Below are 15,800 nucleotides of genomic sequence, written 5' to 3' on the forward strand. Positions count from 1 at the left end.
TAATAAGTAACAGCTCTTATTATATCTGTTTTTGGTCTTCGAAGATAAGAGAGATTAGAGCCGTGGAATCTCGCGAGAACTAAGCTCTAGAAACATTCCTTTAATTCAAAACAGACTGTTGCTTTCGTTAGGACTCTGTAGGACCTCTACTGGCTATTTGCAAAATTGCAAATATATTTTGGAAACAACATATGCATAATTGATTAAGTCTAACAAAATTCCAAACCTGGAACATGTTTTCGTTTAAAAAAATTGCATATCTTCTAGATAAACAAACACAAGACCTGAAAGAATCTCTAAATGGTTCACTTAAAAATATGCTCATGGAGTTTAAAGGCATTAAGGAAGAAGCCTCTAACAGGAATGATGAACCAATAGTAGTGGCTGATGATAGCTTTAAACAAGATGGAAAATTACCAGCAGAAGAGGAATCTGAAATTATGGAGATGGAAAAGGGGATGTCAGAGTCTTGCAGCTCAGATAAGGACACCCTACCTGAGAAGATATATAGCCACTCCAAAGCAACAATACACAAGAAAGACATATGGATCTGCGGTGAAAGTAATCGATTGAAAGGAGCTTCATGGAAAAACATCTGTACTGATATTGGAGTCCAGGAGGTACAACTGCTTCAAGATTTATCGATGTATACTTCGAGGGAAAGACTACAACTGTACTTTCCCAGCCAAAGACCAATAGGACAGAACATTAGTCAACGGGAGCCACAAGACGTAATAAGCCTCGAAATGAGACCTCCTTAAGAAGCTTGGGGAATGGAAATGCAACACAGTGGTCGAAATTCCTTTCCTCTTTTACCTCCTGTATGTAGCCATATAGGCAATATAACTAGTTAAGAAGTTAATCTGGGGTCTAAGATCTTTTAAGTAAGCTGAATCTGTATTATTAAACCTAATTTCGCACTGCCTACTAGCTCAAAATCAAAGTATAACTAAAAGGAGACACCTAATGGAATGGGCTTACATTATAGTGTGGGGTTTTAGATTTCCTATGATAGCTGAATTTGAATTATCTAGCATATCTCTGTAGTGACTTTCAGCCTAAATTTAAAGCATAACTAAAAGAAGGTTTCTAACTGAGGAGGTGTAAATATAACTAACGAAAAATCTATTCTATTAATTAATGAAGACTCCATTTTATTATTTCTGGTATTAACAATGTATACTTATACATATTTGCTTCTCTTCTTTCTGTACAATTAAGCAGGCTTATTCTTTTTTTTCCTTTTTCCCTTTTTCTAGTGAAAATGCGGAGGGCTCTAGGACTACTTTAAGTATAAACTGTTTATGATTGTTAAAACTATCAGAAACTATGCAAACAAATGTTGAAATGATGGTAACAAGGTAGACTTCTCTTTTTAAATGTGGTGCAAACGTGAAAAAGTCTATAAAAAGTCTATAAGCTTTGGGTAAAAGTCCATAATACTGTAGCCAGTCTATAATCTTAAATGGAGAGAAGAGGGTTTTTAAGATTGAAACAGGGAACCAAAATGTTTTTCCACAGTGCTTCCTAACCCACATACAGAGCTTCTTCTTCTATGCGACGACGGCAGAAAAACTAGAATTGGCCAAGAAATGGAAAACGTAAGAACTACCCTCGACAGAAGACTGGGTGAATAAACTAGCTGATCTTACCAAGATAGCCAAACTGACACTAAGAGGCCTTTCAAGAACAATGGGGCCCTTACCTGAACTATTTACAAAAGGGATTAAAAATGGGGAACCAAGTGTATCAAATGAAGAGTATAGCTCTCCTTTTCTGTATTAACAATGTAGATTGCATGTATCTCACTGTCTTCAACTCTTCAACTCTGGAAAATAAAATAAAAACTTTCTATAAAAAAAAAAAAAAAAGATGAAGTTCTACCACTTCTTCCCTCAAGTTATATATGACACACACAGTTGGATCTGTGAGTTCTATAAATCATCCACACATTTCACTTTCTACATTATTTATTAAAATATTTATATGTTGCCTCTCAATTATATAAAATCCTCAGGGCAGTTGAAACAGATAAAATTAATGATACCAGTTACAAACCCTAGGCACATTCTAAAAACTGAACGGCCCACCATGTTTGGTCTTCTGTAGAAAAGGTTGTGGGAGAAGGGTTCCTCAAGAGCAAGGAGCAAGAAGCTGGGCAATTGGATAATTGGGGTTTAGCAATAGAAATGTCCTTCTGGCTCTTGGTTTGCTAACTCAGCAAACTAGCAAACACTAGGTAGTGGTGCAGTAGAACCAGCAAAGCTCTCAGCTAAAGCTCAGTTGGCAGTAGTACTAGAGGGAAACAGTCCTGATCATTCCAAGTGCTGCTTATGGGACATAACCCTACAACGATTTATTTATTTAAAACTCTTCTATGCCACCTTTCTATATAAGTAGGCTCACCAAGGAAGTGAGCATAAAATATTTTAAAATTAAAACGGTTAAGACAGGGGTAGTCAAACTGCGGCCCTCCAGATGTCCATGGACTACAATTCCCAGAAGCCCCTGCCAGCGAATGCTGGGTTAAGACATTAAAACTGCATTTAAAATACAGTGTGTATGTATAGTACTTTAACAATTCAATAAAAATATACGAACACACAAAGCAAATAACACAACTAGGGGAAAAGGTCATAATGGGGAGACACCAAACAAACAAACAAACGTTACCCACTGCTGGATGACAATGATACAGACAAATCTCTCAGGTGAGGGAGTTTCAAAGTTTTAGTGCCATGACTCAGAAGGCCCTCGCTTGAGTTGCTATTAATCTGGGTGTAAACTGCACGGAGCTTTTATTCCAACCCCAGATCAATTCAGTCCCTGCCCTCTACACAGAATGCGATTTCCGTTTGGATTTGGGGTGATTTAAAATTTCCTTCTGCGGCAAGAAGGATTGATCCGGAGTGACCCTACCTTTATTGTGCGATATCTTATAGTGCTTTTAATCCTGAATATATTATAAAATCGCATTGTTTTGAATCAGGGCTCGCCTCCGTGTAGAGGGCCCGTGATTGGCCACAGGTGGTCATGTGATGAATTTGCCTTAAGGAGAAGCCCCTAATTTCTCTCAACTTCTGTCGGTCCTGGATTTTTTCTCCCTTCTCTGCCTTTTTCAATCTTCTCCCCCTCCCCTCCAAGAAAAGAAAGAGGCTCTCTGCTTGGCTCCTCTCCCCCCCCCCTTCAAGAAAAGAAAGAAAGAGGCTTGCCTTCCCCCCCCCCCTTCTGAACCTCCCTAACTACGTGCAGAAGACTCTCCTGTTTCAATGGGGAGGGGGGGGGAGGAAGATCTGAGTTCAAAGCGATCTGAATTCAACAGGATTGACAATGGAATAAACAAAGTAAGTGGAGACTCTGCCCTAGCCTCAGATGGGGACACCTGAAACCAAATGAACTGGTTTTGTTTGTAATACAGTGGAACACCCCCTGACAGGCTATAGACACCAAACTCACAAGGTATCTCAAGCTGATGCTCCTCTACCTGCCCTCTAGGTTTGGTGAAGATTGAATTCATAGGGCCTGGGTTAGTGCTCCCAGTGTTTTCTAGGGAAATGACAGCTGACAGGCGACCAATTTGACAAGCACAGGTTCAGGAGGTTTAGGATTGTATACAAGGGACACATGAAATATAGAGTTCTCAAACTCACAGAGAATCTTTCGCCAACTTCCTGCCCTCCAAGATTGGTGAGTATTGGATTTATGAGGTCTGAGTTATGCCCCCACAAAGAAAGTGCCCCCATTCACCATTATTTCCAAAGGAGGGGGGGCAGCATAAAAATGCAAGGGGGCAATAGAAGCCCAGCAGAACAGAATTAAAGTCCTTAAAAATCTCCGCAGTAGAAACTGAAGATGGGGGGGGGGTCATTTTTACAAGTCCAGCAGTGTCATTGTGGTAGTATACACCCAACAGGACTAAGGTCAAACCAGAGAATCTCAACAATTTCAATGGCCAGCAGAATCAGTATAATTTACTGATCAGTGGTACTTGTGGTACTAGTGCAATCACAGATTACCCAGTAGAACCCAGACAACAGGTCTGATGTCAAGCACAGAATCACAATCCAAGCAAGGAGGTTGGAAGTTCACATTGTTCTTAGGGGGATCCATTTTGTCTTCTATCCCCATATCTAGAAGGCCTACAGTTTTTTTCATGAAACTGGGGGTATGAGCCAATTTAGCAACCGCATGAGTACCAGGGAGATATGCTCAGATTCTGTGTAAACTCCAGACAACTGAGAAATACAGCAGCCCTTCCTAAAGTACTTTCAGTACATATGGACTCAATTCTGGTATCAAAGGTCAGCTGATGAGGGAGAAATGGCACTTGGAAAGGGGCAATAAGGGCAGACAGTTCAGCAGTCCTCCACCTGTATTCTACAAACTAGATTCCTCCATTTATATGGATCACATCTAAGTTTATGCAAATGTGTAAGCTGAGACCTGGACAAAAATTTATACATCAAATTTGGCATCCAAAAGCAAGGAAGCCTGTGATTATCACTGTATTACTGATTCAGCATTTTAAAACAAAACAAAACACCAAAGCACATTCTGCATTCCGAGAAGCTCATAAAGAGAATTTTATTTCATGGCTAAATTGTGAGTTAGTTTGCCGAGTATTACATTTCCAGAAATAACTAACGGTTTGATCTCAGATATTGATGCCTCATAATCACAGCTAGTTTAATTAAGCCCTAGTTCTGAATGATGTTTAAACCAAGGTATATAATTTTGTAAGTCATTATGCTAAACTTACCCTCACTTGACCAACAAATGCATTGGCTTCCTCTTCTTGTACTGTAAGATTCTTAGGAAGAAAAGGATCAAAGACTGGCCCATTATCATTTACATCTGTTACAACAACATTCACTGTAGCAGTTGATGTCTGTAAGGAAAAGGATACAATTATGATCTGAGTAGTCTTCTATGTGATGAAAATCAACATAGGTATTTAGCATAGGCAACAATGCAATATAATAGAAAGGATAATGAAATACATGTGACATCAGAGTGGTTTAAGAAAACAACACTTTCTGATTGCATTTATTATAAATCTCTTGCTTTTTCCAAGGACAAGGAGGCCAACTTAAACGGAAAACATGGAGAAAGGCAAGAGGGTTATTTCTTTAATTTATCAGAGGTCACATGTCATGACAAAGATTTACACCATCTAGCCATTTTCTACCACTTCCAAACAGACCATGCTAAAAAACAACAATGTGGTCTTCTGCCCAGAATCAATATTCAAATAGCTTACGATGTCTTTAAGGGGTAAATAAGTGCATTAATGTTATTCAGCTACCATTAATGTGTGAATTTTAAGTCCCCCAGAAGGTGGGGGGCTGGACTGGATGGCCCTTTGTGGTCTCTTCCAGCTCTGGGTGATTCTGATTCTGAAGTGGTCAAATCCTTAAATTCATCACATTGTGAATTCAGAATCTATGTTTCAAAAATTGAAAAAGAAGAGTGGATTTCCATAGGTTATCCCAAGAAGAATTCAGTCCTTTCCTACTCTTGGGGATCTGATTAAATGGTCTTCTGTTAAGGTTCACAAACTTCAATGAAGCTGAGATGAAATGATTCACCAGTTCCACTTTTAAACCCATTTCTCTCCCAGTGCCTGCGGAGGCTGAAAGACTAAACAAACCAAAAGAATGTTTGGATTCTGTCACAAAAGGTGCCAAGTTTGTTGACAGAGTCTCAAAGTGCTCAATCCTGGGCTTCTAGAAGCACATCAATCACCTAGTGAATAATCTCAATCCAGCCTCAAAGTACAGAAGTGTTCATATTGATTCTTTGAGATGTTATTCTATTTAAATGTGAGCCTACACCCAGAAGCATGGGTTGGAAGCCCAATTTTAAGAGTAAAAGGAGATGTGAGCTGAATCTGGCCAATTCTCTGCAGCTGATTGGTTTATCTTTTTAGATACTTGTCTCCCAGCTACTGATTTCTATAGTGCCAAGATCAATGCTCACAACTGAAATTGGGCCAAACACCAGTCAAAAAGCCCCTGGGGCAGAATTCAGTTCAGTGAGAAGTCCAACAGGCCCTGATCTATCTGGATCTTACAATCATGTCGAGGTTTCAAGCTCCACATGACATGGAGAAAGACCATTACGGATGACTAGGCTAAACTAGTATTAGTTTGTTCATTTTAATATTGGAAATGCTGGGATTTTACATGGAGAATTCCATCAGCACAATGGAACTTCGTTGTACAGATTAGATTGGATTGCTTACTTAAAATAGAAGAAAACTTTTTGATCAAGAATAAATTCCTTTCTTTAATGTTTTGGGTGGAAAAAGTACTAAAGCTTGCATTTAACATTATCCCAGTTCTCACAGAAGAACAACTTTCTGCATGTGACCATTACATATATAACAGGAGAGGGGATCCCAAATTGAATAGCCAAGAGGTCACACTAATGAGTCTTTCTGTCACCACAGTTTCTGCAGGCCCACCCAGAACCCTTTAAAAGCTTTTAAAAAAACAGCTGCAATCATCATAGCTAGGACACAAGTGCCTGAAATTACAGACTGCAGAAAATTAAGCCACAGAAGGCAGCTGACAAGTTCACATTGTCCCTCTTGCTCTTAACACTGGGCTTTTACTCCCTGCTTTCAATGTGATCAGTTAGGGTCACCAGCCACTAGGGGGACATGAAGGTCTGCTCAAATTACAAATGACGTCCAGGCCAGTGGTCCCCAACCTTTCTGAGGCTGGGGACCGGCAGGGCAACTGCCCCACCCGCGCATCGCGCAGGCGCCATGTGCGACCGAAATCACCCATGTGCGGCACTTTCGCGCGTGCGCAAAAGTGCCACGCATTTGCGATTTCGGCCGTGCATGCGTGCATGCGTGCATGCGCAGCCCGGGCACGCATGCACAGTGCGCGGTGCGGCCCTGATTCCCTCTCCCCGCCCTCCCGCAGTAAGAAGCTTCCCGGGCCGCAAGCTTGCGTCCTGGAAAGTTTTTTACTGTGGGGGGGGCGGGGAGAGGGAGCCGCGGCCCGGCGCCATGGCCTTCGCGGCCTGACACCGGGCCGCGGCCCCCAGGTTGGGGACCACTGGTCCAGACTACAGAGGTCAGTTCTCTTAAATGAAATGACAGAACTACTGCCACCATCTGTAATTGTTCAGGCACCACAAACAGAGGATGAAGTGGAAATTTACAACTAGACTATATAATTTCTAGTTGAGAGCCAGTTTGATGTAGTGGTTAGGAGTGCGGACTTCTAATCTGGCATGCCAGGTTCGATTCTGCGCTCCCCCACATGCAACCAGCTGGGTGACCTTGGGCTCGCCATAACACTGATAAAACTGTTCTGACTGAGCAGTGATATCAAGGCTCTCTCAGCCTCACCCACCCCACAGGGTGTCTGTTGTGGGGAGAGGAAATGGAAGGCGACTGTAAGCCGCTTTGAGCCTCCTTCCGGTAGGGAAAAGCAGCATATAAGAACCAACTCTTCTTCTTCTTCAGGTAGGAATTACATGGTCATCCATGTGTACAGGAATTTGGGAGTGATCTTTGACACTTCCCTTACAATGGAGGCTCAGATTATGAGGTTGCATGCCAGGCATTTTTCCATCTTTGCCAGGTGAAGCAACTTATTTGACCCCAGAAAACATAGCCACATTTCTATGTAATAGTCATCTCCAGGTTACATTACTGTATCTTGCTCTATAGGAGTCTACTCTTAACCTTGACCTGGTATCACAAACCAAGGCTACTCTCTTGTAGGAGACATGACAACTGAGACATTCATTATCTAAAAGAGTTCATATCTGCTTATTGTGTCGAATAGGGTACATCTGGAAACTTAATGATAGAAAGCCTACTGTTAAGAATGACTGGTTTGGCCAATCATATATATAGACACCCTCCCCTGCCCCCACCAATGCCTCACGTTCCTGCCATTTGCTATTCCCATGGCAGAGAGTCAGTTTGGTGTAGTGGTTAGGAGTGCGGACTTCTAATCTGGCATGCCAGGTTCTATTCTGCAGCCAGCTGGGTGACCTTGGGCTTGACACAGCACTGATAAAGCTGTTCTGACCGGGCAGTGATATCAGGGCTCTCTCAGCCTCACCCACCTCACAGGGTGTCTGTTGTGGGGAGAGGAAAGGGAAGGCGGCTGTAAGCTGCTTTGAGACTCCTTTGGGTAGGGAAAAGCGGCAGATAAGAACCAACTCTTCTTCTTCTTCTTTAGAAGGGCTTTTATCAACAAAGGGCAGTCAGAGCAAAGCAAAATCTACATTTTTACTATTGCCCAAAAGATAGCATTGTGAAGGATATTCTCTAATTCCTGAGAACAGACTACATGCATGTGCCCTGAGAGCCATAAGAGCAGAAGAGGGGAGGGAAAACAGGAAAATAAGAGTTGGGCCCAATAGCTACCGGCACATTGGTTCACCTTTTACTTGGATCCATGGCATGTAGTAAGGGATGGCATGATGCCCAGAAATGGCAGTAGGTAAGAAATGCAGCTGCACAGATCCTAGCCACGACACCATGGAGGGCTAATATTTCACCTCCCCTTCATCATCTGCATTGGTTGCCAATTAAATTCAGGATCAAATTCAAGCTGCTGGCATTAACCTTCAAGGCTATAATAGTCGGGGTCCTGCATATCTAATGTACTGCCTCTCCCATTATGCCCCCAGATGAACTTTAACGTCTTTTAATACCACCATGTTGGTGGTCCCCAGCCTGAAGGAAGTCTGCCTGGCCTCAACCAGGGCCAGGGCTTTTTCACCATGGCCTCAGTCTGGTGAAATAGGCTGCCAGTCAAGAGCCAGCCCTAACGGAAGTACATAAATTCTGCAGGGCCTGCAAAACATCACTCTTCCACCAGACCTTTGGTTGAGGTCAGAGCAAACTAGCACCCAACGAAATCTACAGGCTTCCCTCCCTCCATCTCTGGATTTCCGTCCACCAAGCTAGAACTTGACTGAAAGAGCATGCTGTCTGCGGGACAGATTTATAAACTGAGCGGCTCAAAGTTTTAATAATGGCTTTATAGATGACTAGTATCAAAGCCCATTGTAAAAATGGACTTTGAAAGGGGTGGGCTGAGGCTCCCTTGAGTGGGAAGGCCCCCCCTGCCAGCGGCGCTACCACGGGAGGGTCCCTTTAGACCGGGAAGCTCTTTCAGCATGGCGAAGCACCTTCTGATGGGACCTTCACCCGGACCGGCCCCGCCCACAACAGCCTTAGCAAAATATGATACCACTCCCCGAGCGGGTTAAAGATGTATGTGTGATGCATACAGAGACCTGCTTGGAGCCTGCATGCAAGGAGGGGCAGTATATTAAAACTAATAAATAAAATAAAAATAAAATAAATAGAAGTGCAGCATGTCATTCTCCCTGACATTCCATGTCTCTATGTGTAGGGATTCCCCGCCCCCTGCATATGAGCACCATACTCCAAAGTGGTAGTTCAGATACAGGTTTACTGCATCAGCTTTCTGAGAATCAGGTCTTCATTTGAAGAAATATATCTCCATTTTTGCTGTCAATGCAAAAAAAGCAAAATACACATGAAGCACACGAGGCATAGTAAATTCAAATTGGTTTTATAACCCATTTAAAAGTTGAACTGCAATAAAAATGTGTAGATTTAGTAAACTGAAAAAACTTTGACTGAGAAATCATAGACCACAGTGAATAAGAAGCTGTGGGCATTCCATTCTGTTTCAAACAGGTTTGCATGGACACACAGAAAGAAGCCTTACACTGACCACTCTTCCCCTAAACTAGTATTGTTTCCTAGCAGTAGTTCTAAAAGTTTTTATGATGAGACTTTTCCAGATGTGCTACCTGAGAAGCTAGGAATTAAGCCTGGTATGTTACTATCAAGCTCCCATCTTTGCTGACCTTTTTCTTTCCCATTCTGTTTTTAAAACATGAGATAAGTGGTTGAGAAAAAGGCCAAGAGGGATAGAAAAATCAAGACTATACCCTTGCCTATACCTAGCCCTTTGATAATTCTTCAAGACATCCGTGCAATTTATTGAAATAGGCCAACTTACCATAAAGAATCACCCAACATTTAAGCCTCAGAAAGAACAATGTCGACATCAGCATTTCCCACTGAAAGATTCTCCATGCAGTGTCAGCATTTTGTGCCTTAGCTTCAATTCAGTGAGTTTACCAAAGGCCAAACTAGAGGTGACCGTTCTCTTTTGTTTTAAGCTAAAGTCTCTGGCTCTATGACTGAAGCCAGAATTGATGATGATGATAATAATATATTACTTATAAATATGCATAATAATCACTTTATCAAGACTTTACCAATGTAAACGCATCTCCCTGCCTTGGCAGTAGCGCAACTGACCATCACATCCCAGGCCAGGAATTTGGGAGTGACCTTCGACTCCTCCCTAACTATGACTCCTCAGGTCAAAAAGGTAGCTGGCCAGGCATTTTTCCACCTTCGCCAGACTGGTCTACTAGCGCCCTACCTGTTCCCTGAACACCTAGCCACGGTGATCCATGCGACGGTCACCTCCAGAATAGATTACTGTAACTCGCTCTACGCGGGCCTGCCCTTGATCCTGACCCAGAAATTGCAGCTGGTACAAAATGCAGCAGCTAGGGTCCTCACATCCAGTGCTGAGGCAACTGCATTGGTTGCCGGTTGCGGCCCAGATCCAGTTCAAGGTTTTGTTTTTAAACTTTAAGGCCCTACACAGTCTGGAACCTGTATACTTGAGGGACCGCCTATCACCCTATGCCCTCTGCAGGGCCCTGCGCTCTGTATGCACAGATCTGTTTGTCATTCCCGGCCCTCGGGAAGCGCATCTGGCTTTGACCAGGGCCAGGGCCTTTTCGGTCCTGCCCCAACCTGGTGGAATGAGCTCCCGGGAGCTCCGTAGCGTTCCATAGGGCCTGCAAGACGGAGCTCTTCCACAAGATCTATGGTTGAGGCCGGCGCGCTAAGGAATATCTGCTGACCCCCCACCCCCCCAGGATAAAACACTATCAGTGTACGGTGGACTGGGAGTCATCGACACTTCCTTACCCACTCTAGGGGATAAAAAAATTTGAACTAATTTAATGATTCTACCATCTCTTTGGGATAGATTTGAGAACTTATTGGCTGTCACATCTTGTGCTTTTACTCTTGTATTGCTGTCTGTGGCTTTTAACGGGTATTTTATTAGGGTTTTAAACAGACTTTTGTAACCCACTATGAGCTGTATGGGAGTAGTGGGTAAGAAATCTACTAACTAACTAACTAACTAACTAACTAACTAACTAACTAACTAACTAACTAACTAAATAAATAAATAAATAATATAAATAAGAGTCGGGGGGGGATCCAAAAGCGCTATACATCAGAGATTAAGGTATGTCAACCCTGGCCAATTTCATCTATTTCCCCCAGTATAAATAGAAATCTGTAAACAGTAACACAGGAATGGCTTTTGATTAAGCAGTGTGTAATCAGAACCCTGGTCTGGTGACAGGAAAAAGTTCTAGCTTGCTGCTTCATATGGCTGGCTGTAGCCCTTCCTAGCAAGCAGGTCACAGTGCTTACCCCATAAGATTGCCTGGCCTATTCTAGTATTTTAAAAAAGTAAAAACCAGGATCCCTTCCAACAATCAAATCTAAAATTACTTTTTTGCCGTTTTTCTGCCATTTATAAGCCATCCATCTTCCAGATTTGTCTTCCCAATTTAAATTCTTTTGTTTTAAGTAATCAAGTTTTTTCCTCCTCTTCTGTTTTGATGTTATCTCTCTTCATTTTGATCTGTTTAGCCACTCTTGTTGATTGGTGCATCTGATGTTGCATTTCCAGTTGCCTAAGGTATGTTTGGATCTCCTTTAATTCTTATTCCTCTTTTTCCTAATCGCCGTGTTCATACATATTAAATTGCCTCTCATAAAGGCTTAACTAGTGTCCCAGACTGTGGGCAGTAAGAGATCTGATGTGTTAATCTGCAGAAATTCTTGAAGATCTATCTCATATTTCTGCAACCTTATAGGATCTTCCAAAATGTACTAATTCATTCTCTAAGTTTTTCAAAATTCAATTACCATCCAAGCATTTGAGAACTGTCCTGCATTTCAAACATCACCATAGTTTCAGTTGGCTGGAGACATAACAGCCAACTTCTAAGTCTGCTTGGTGTAGTGGTTAGGAGCGCCAATTTCTAATCTGATGGGCTGGGTTTGATTCCCTACTCCTCTTCCACATGCAGCCAGCTGGGTGACCTTTGGCTCGCCACAGCACTGATAAAGCTGTTCTGACCAAGCAGTAATATCAGGGCTCTCTCAGCCTCGCCCACTCCACATTGTATCTGTTGTAGGGAGGGGAAAGGGAAGGTGATTGTAGGCTGCTTTGAGACTCCTGGTAGAGAAAAGCTGCATATAAGAAACAGCTCTTCTTTTTTTTTCTTCTACTGTATTACCAACTTAATTAAGCTCCTTGGTGACAAACTGCATGATCTTGGGTAGGAACAGTTTTTAAAATTTAAATTTTACAGCATTTGCACATCTTTGAAGATCCTTTAAAATGTTTATATTGAAAAGTCAAACAGAAAAGGCACACACTTTAAGAATATCTTTGTTGCAATTTTAATTCCGTATATTCTTTTTTCATATTTTAACTCCATTTTTCTATGTCTTTCACACTGTTCTTTTAGAATAGAACAGATCACTCTTTATCTCTCTCTCTCCTTTCTCTACACTTTCACCCTATAATATACAACCTCTTTTCTCCATGACCCTGCACCACTATAGGTCTGTATTCAATCTTTGAATTGCCCTCCCTTTTATCTTTTTACCCTATTAAGAGGTCTCTTGTTATGCCATCTCTCCAAACCTGCTTTGTGTCTCTGCACCCTGCAATGGCATCACCACAAGCTTTTTGGCACCTCCGTGTTACCTCGGTTTTCCTGTCTCTCCTCTCCACAGGTCTTTCTGACCCCACGGTGCTCACTCCTTTCTTTGTGTATCATCATAGTTCTTTCTCTGTCTGTGCCTTTGTTACCCTCTCAACTCACTGACTCTTTCCCCCTTCCCACAGGTATTTCTGTACTTTCCAATAATGGAGAAATTGAACAAGTCAAAGACTTTTGTAACATATATCAAGCCATTATAAACTCCTACTGAAATTAAAAGAGAAAATTCACAAAGAAAATGGTCTTCGCTTTGATGTTAAGTCAATGTATTGATTTAAATGCAGTATGAGATAGAGATAAGAAATTACCTTGAAAAGGAAGAGCAAGATGGTAGGAAAAGCTCAGATGCAAAGTTTATACAAGTATAAACACAACTGTAAATACACAGCACCAGTATCCCCGTATATTGGTAACCAGACATGCATGTGCTCTTATCTAGTCGGGTTTTGCACATAAGTTGATGTAGGCATAAACGCACACCTGGATGCACAGGTATATCTACATCACAATGATCATTTGGGATACTGAGGTATAGTGGTTTGAGTGCTGGATTAGAATCACAGAGATCCAGGTTTGAATCCCAATTTTGCCTCTGATGTGCATAGCTCAGGCAAGCTTTATCCTGTCTAATCTCAGAAGTGAAGCAGGGCCAACCATGGCTAATATTTGGATGGGAGACCTCCAAGGATTTGGGTGTTAGTTCCTCCAAGGAACTCTAAAAGTGATGATGCAGAGGCAGACAATGGCAAACCACCTGCGAATATCCCTTGCCTGGCTGCCAGACAATCCCTGGAGCTCCTGGCTACACTCCACATGTCTTACAATAAATAATAATAATCTGCCATTGAAGCTCGTTGGATCATTAATTATTTTCCTGTCTGACTTAGTTCACAGGGTTGTTATGAGGATAAAGAGGATAAAGGCAGGAGAACTTTTTAAGCTGCTTTGGGGAGAAAAGTGAAGTATCCTAACAAGGAAACAAATTAGTTTGGCTCATTTCCCATTCCATGAAGATCGGGCAGGCAAGTAACTAACAGGCTGTTCAGCTGTTGTCGATTTGTTCATGTGTACCCAGAGGAACAAGCTACTTGCATAAGAGATCAGCTGGGAACTGGCTTCTGATCCCCTGATGAGGAAATTTTGCTCTGGATTCAGCAAATTTTTAGCACATAGAGCCCACTCCTAGGTTTCATGCCGGGCTGCAGGCTGGAGTTTTAGTCATGGCAGATTGCCCCACCTCTTCCTGCACCTACACGGGGGAGCATTTGGCCTGGTGCACCTCATCCACCCCCAATCTGTGCTCCTGACAGGGGGGGGGTGGAGCAGTGAAGTTCCCAGTGCATAAATGGTCCTAGTTGATCAGCTGGAAGTCAGGTTCTTCTTATCTGAATAAGCTACTGTGTTCCAAACTTGATGAGATGCTGCAAATTTGTATGTATATGTGTGTGGACGATGAAACTCAGCTGTTTTTTGTTCTCTCTACCCATGCTGTCTGCTTGAGCAACAGATAAAAGGAGAAAAGGGAGCAATTTCTCTTTTCCCATTTGAAATGGAGAAATCAAAACATTGTTTCTCTCTCTGCCCAGAATGGAGTAGAGGGAAGAGCTCCTGTATGCAATGTAATGTTGCAGCCATGGTACCAAGGAGTGGGCTGGATAAGAACCAACTCCCAGCTGATTCATCATTCAGTGTGAGTTGGCTTTTAACAAGTTGCAGACTTATTTGACTGCTATTGAATTGCTTGATGCAATACAAACATCTTTCTGATTGGCTCAACGTCTGATAGTGAGTGTTGCACGAGGTAAGCTTGTCTGCCAGACATTGTAATTCATGGCATCCCTAGCACAGGTGCACATTACTTTCCAGAGCTACTAGCTGCCCCATGATCAGAACTTGAACAATGCCATTGTACTTTAAAAACAGCCCTCTTAATTGCTGCCCATTCTTATCCATACCATTCAGAAAGCAAATGAATCTGGTAAGGTGCAAATTAGAAGCCTAAAATGGTGGTTTCCCAGGACTGGAAGATAACCTGTGTGATGCACAATTGATTTGGTACCTTGCTAATGGAAAACGGAACTCTCTCTCTTTTTTACTTAGTTATTGGAGGTGGATGCTGAAAATAGAGTGCGGTAATTAGGAAAAAAAGATGCAAATGTGACCTTTCCAGTCAAGAGGTGTAACCACGGTGACAGTTAACTAGCCAGTCGGAGGCAAGGGAAGCAAAATTCCTATTCTGCAGCTCATTACAATCTTGCTGAGGCACCTATAAATGCATCTGGTTGTCATATATTATCAAGTTACTTTTCTATTCGCCAAACATTCTGTTTTAATAGGTAATAAAGATAAGGGACTTTGGGATAAATATATGGAAGGTTGCATAGTGGGCAGATTTTTCTTCCTAGGCAAATAGTGTTTGTTGGAGAAAAAACCATTGTGAAGCATTCAGGTAAGGCATAGAAAAGGCTCTAAATAGAATAAACATGTATTATATATGCCAGCTTTCAGACTCATTCCCCTTTTTCTTTACAGAAGAATCAAAATGCAAAGTCTGCACAAACTTTGCAAAGCAGTGTGAGAGCTAGTGTACTCTTGATGGCTTTCTAAATAAAGTATGCTTCCCACAGTACTTTTGTAGGCTATAACCCCTCCTCCTGAGCAGTCTTCCAGAGAGGAAAAATGTTATATCAGAATCATGGATAAGCTGTGGCACAGAGGAGTGCAGAACATCAGTGGAAGTGACTGATTGGGCTTAGATCTTCACGCTGAAGCATTAAGTCCCTGAAGTACAGAACATTTCCAAAAGATCATTGAAAACTTCAGAGAAAAGCATCTGCCATTCGTCATTCTGTGCTTTGTGTTTCTTCAGACATGCAAGAGCTGCAACA

At 42.1% G+C, this 15,800-nt stretch overlaps 1 protein-coding gene across 9 annotated transcripts in view; it reads right to left on the reverse strand.

Annotated features, from left to right (window-relative positions):
* Positions 1-15,800, reverse strand: part of PCDH15 (protocadherin related 15) — an 886,705-nt gene that overhangs the window by 179,530 nt on the left and 691,375 nt on the right. For all 9 annotated transcript variants that reach the window (XM_077350402.1, XM_077350403.1, XM_077350405.1 and 6 more), the window contains one exon: positions 4,760-4,888. In XM_077350402.1, coding sequence (XP_077206517.1) covers positions 4,760-4,888 — 129 coding nt within the window. The remainder of the gene's footprint in view (positions 1-4,759; positions 4,889-15,800) is intronic.

This window comes from Paroedura picta, chromosome 8, assembly GCF_049243985.1.
Source record: "Paroedura picta isolate Pp20150507F chromosome 8, Ppicta_v3.0, whole genome shotgun sequence".
Taxonomy (NCBI): domain Eukaryota; kingdom Metazoa; phylum Chordata; class Lepidosauria; order Squamata; family Gekkonidae; genus Paroedura; species Paroedura picta.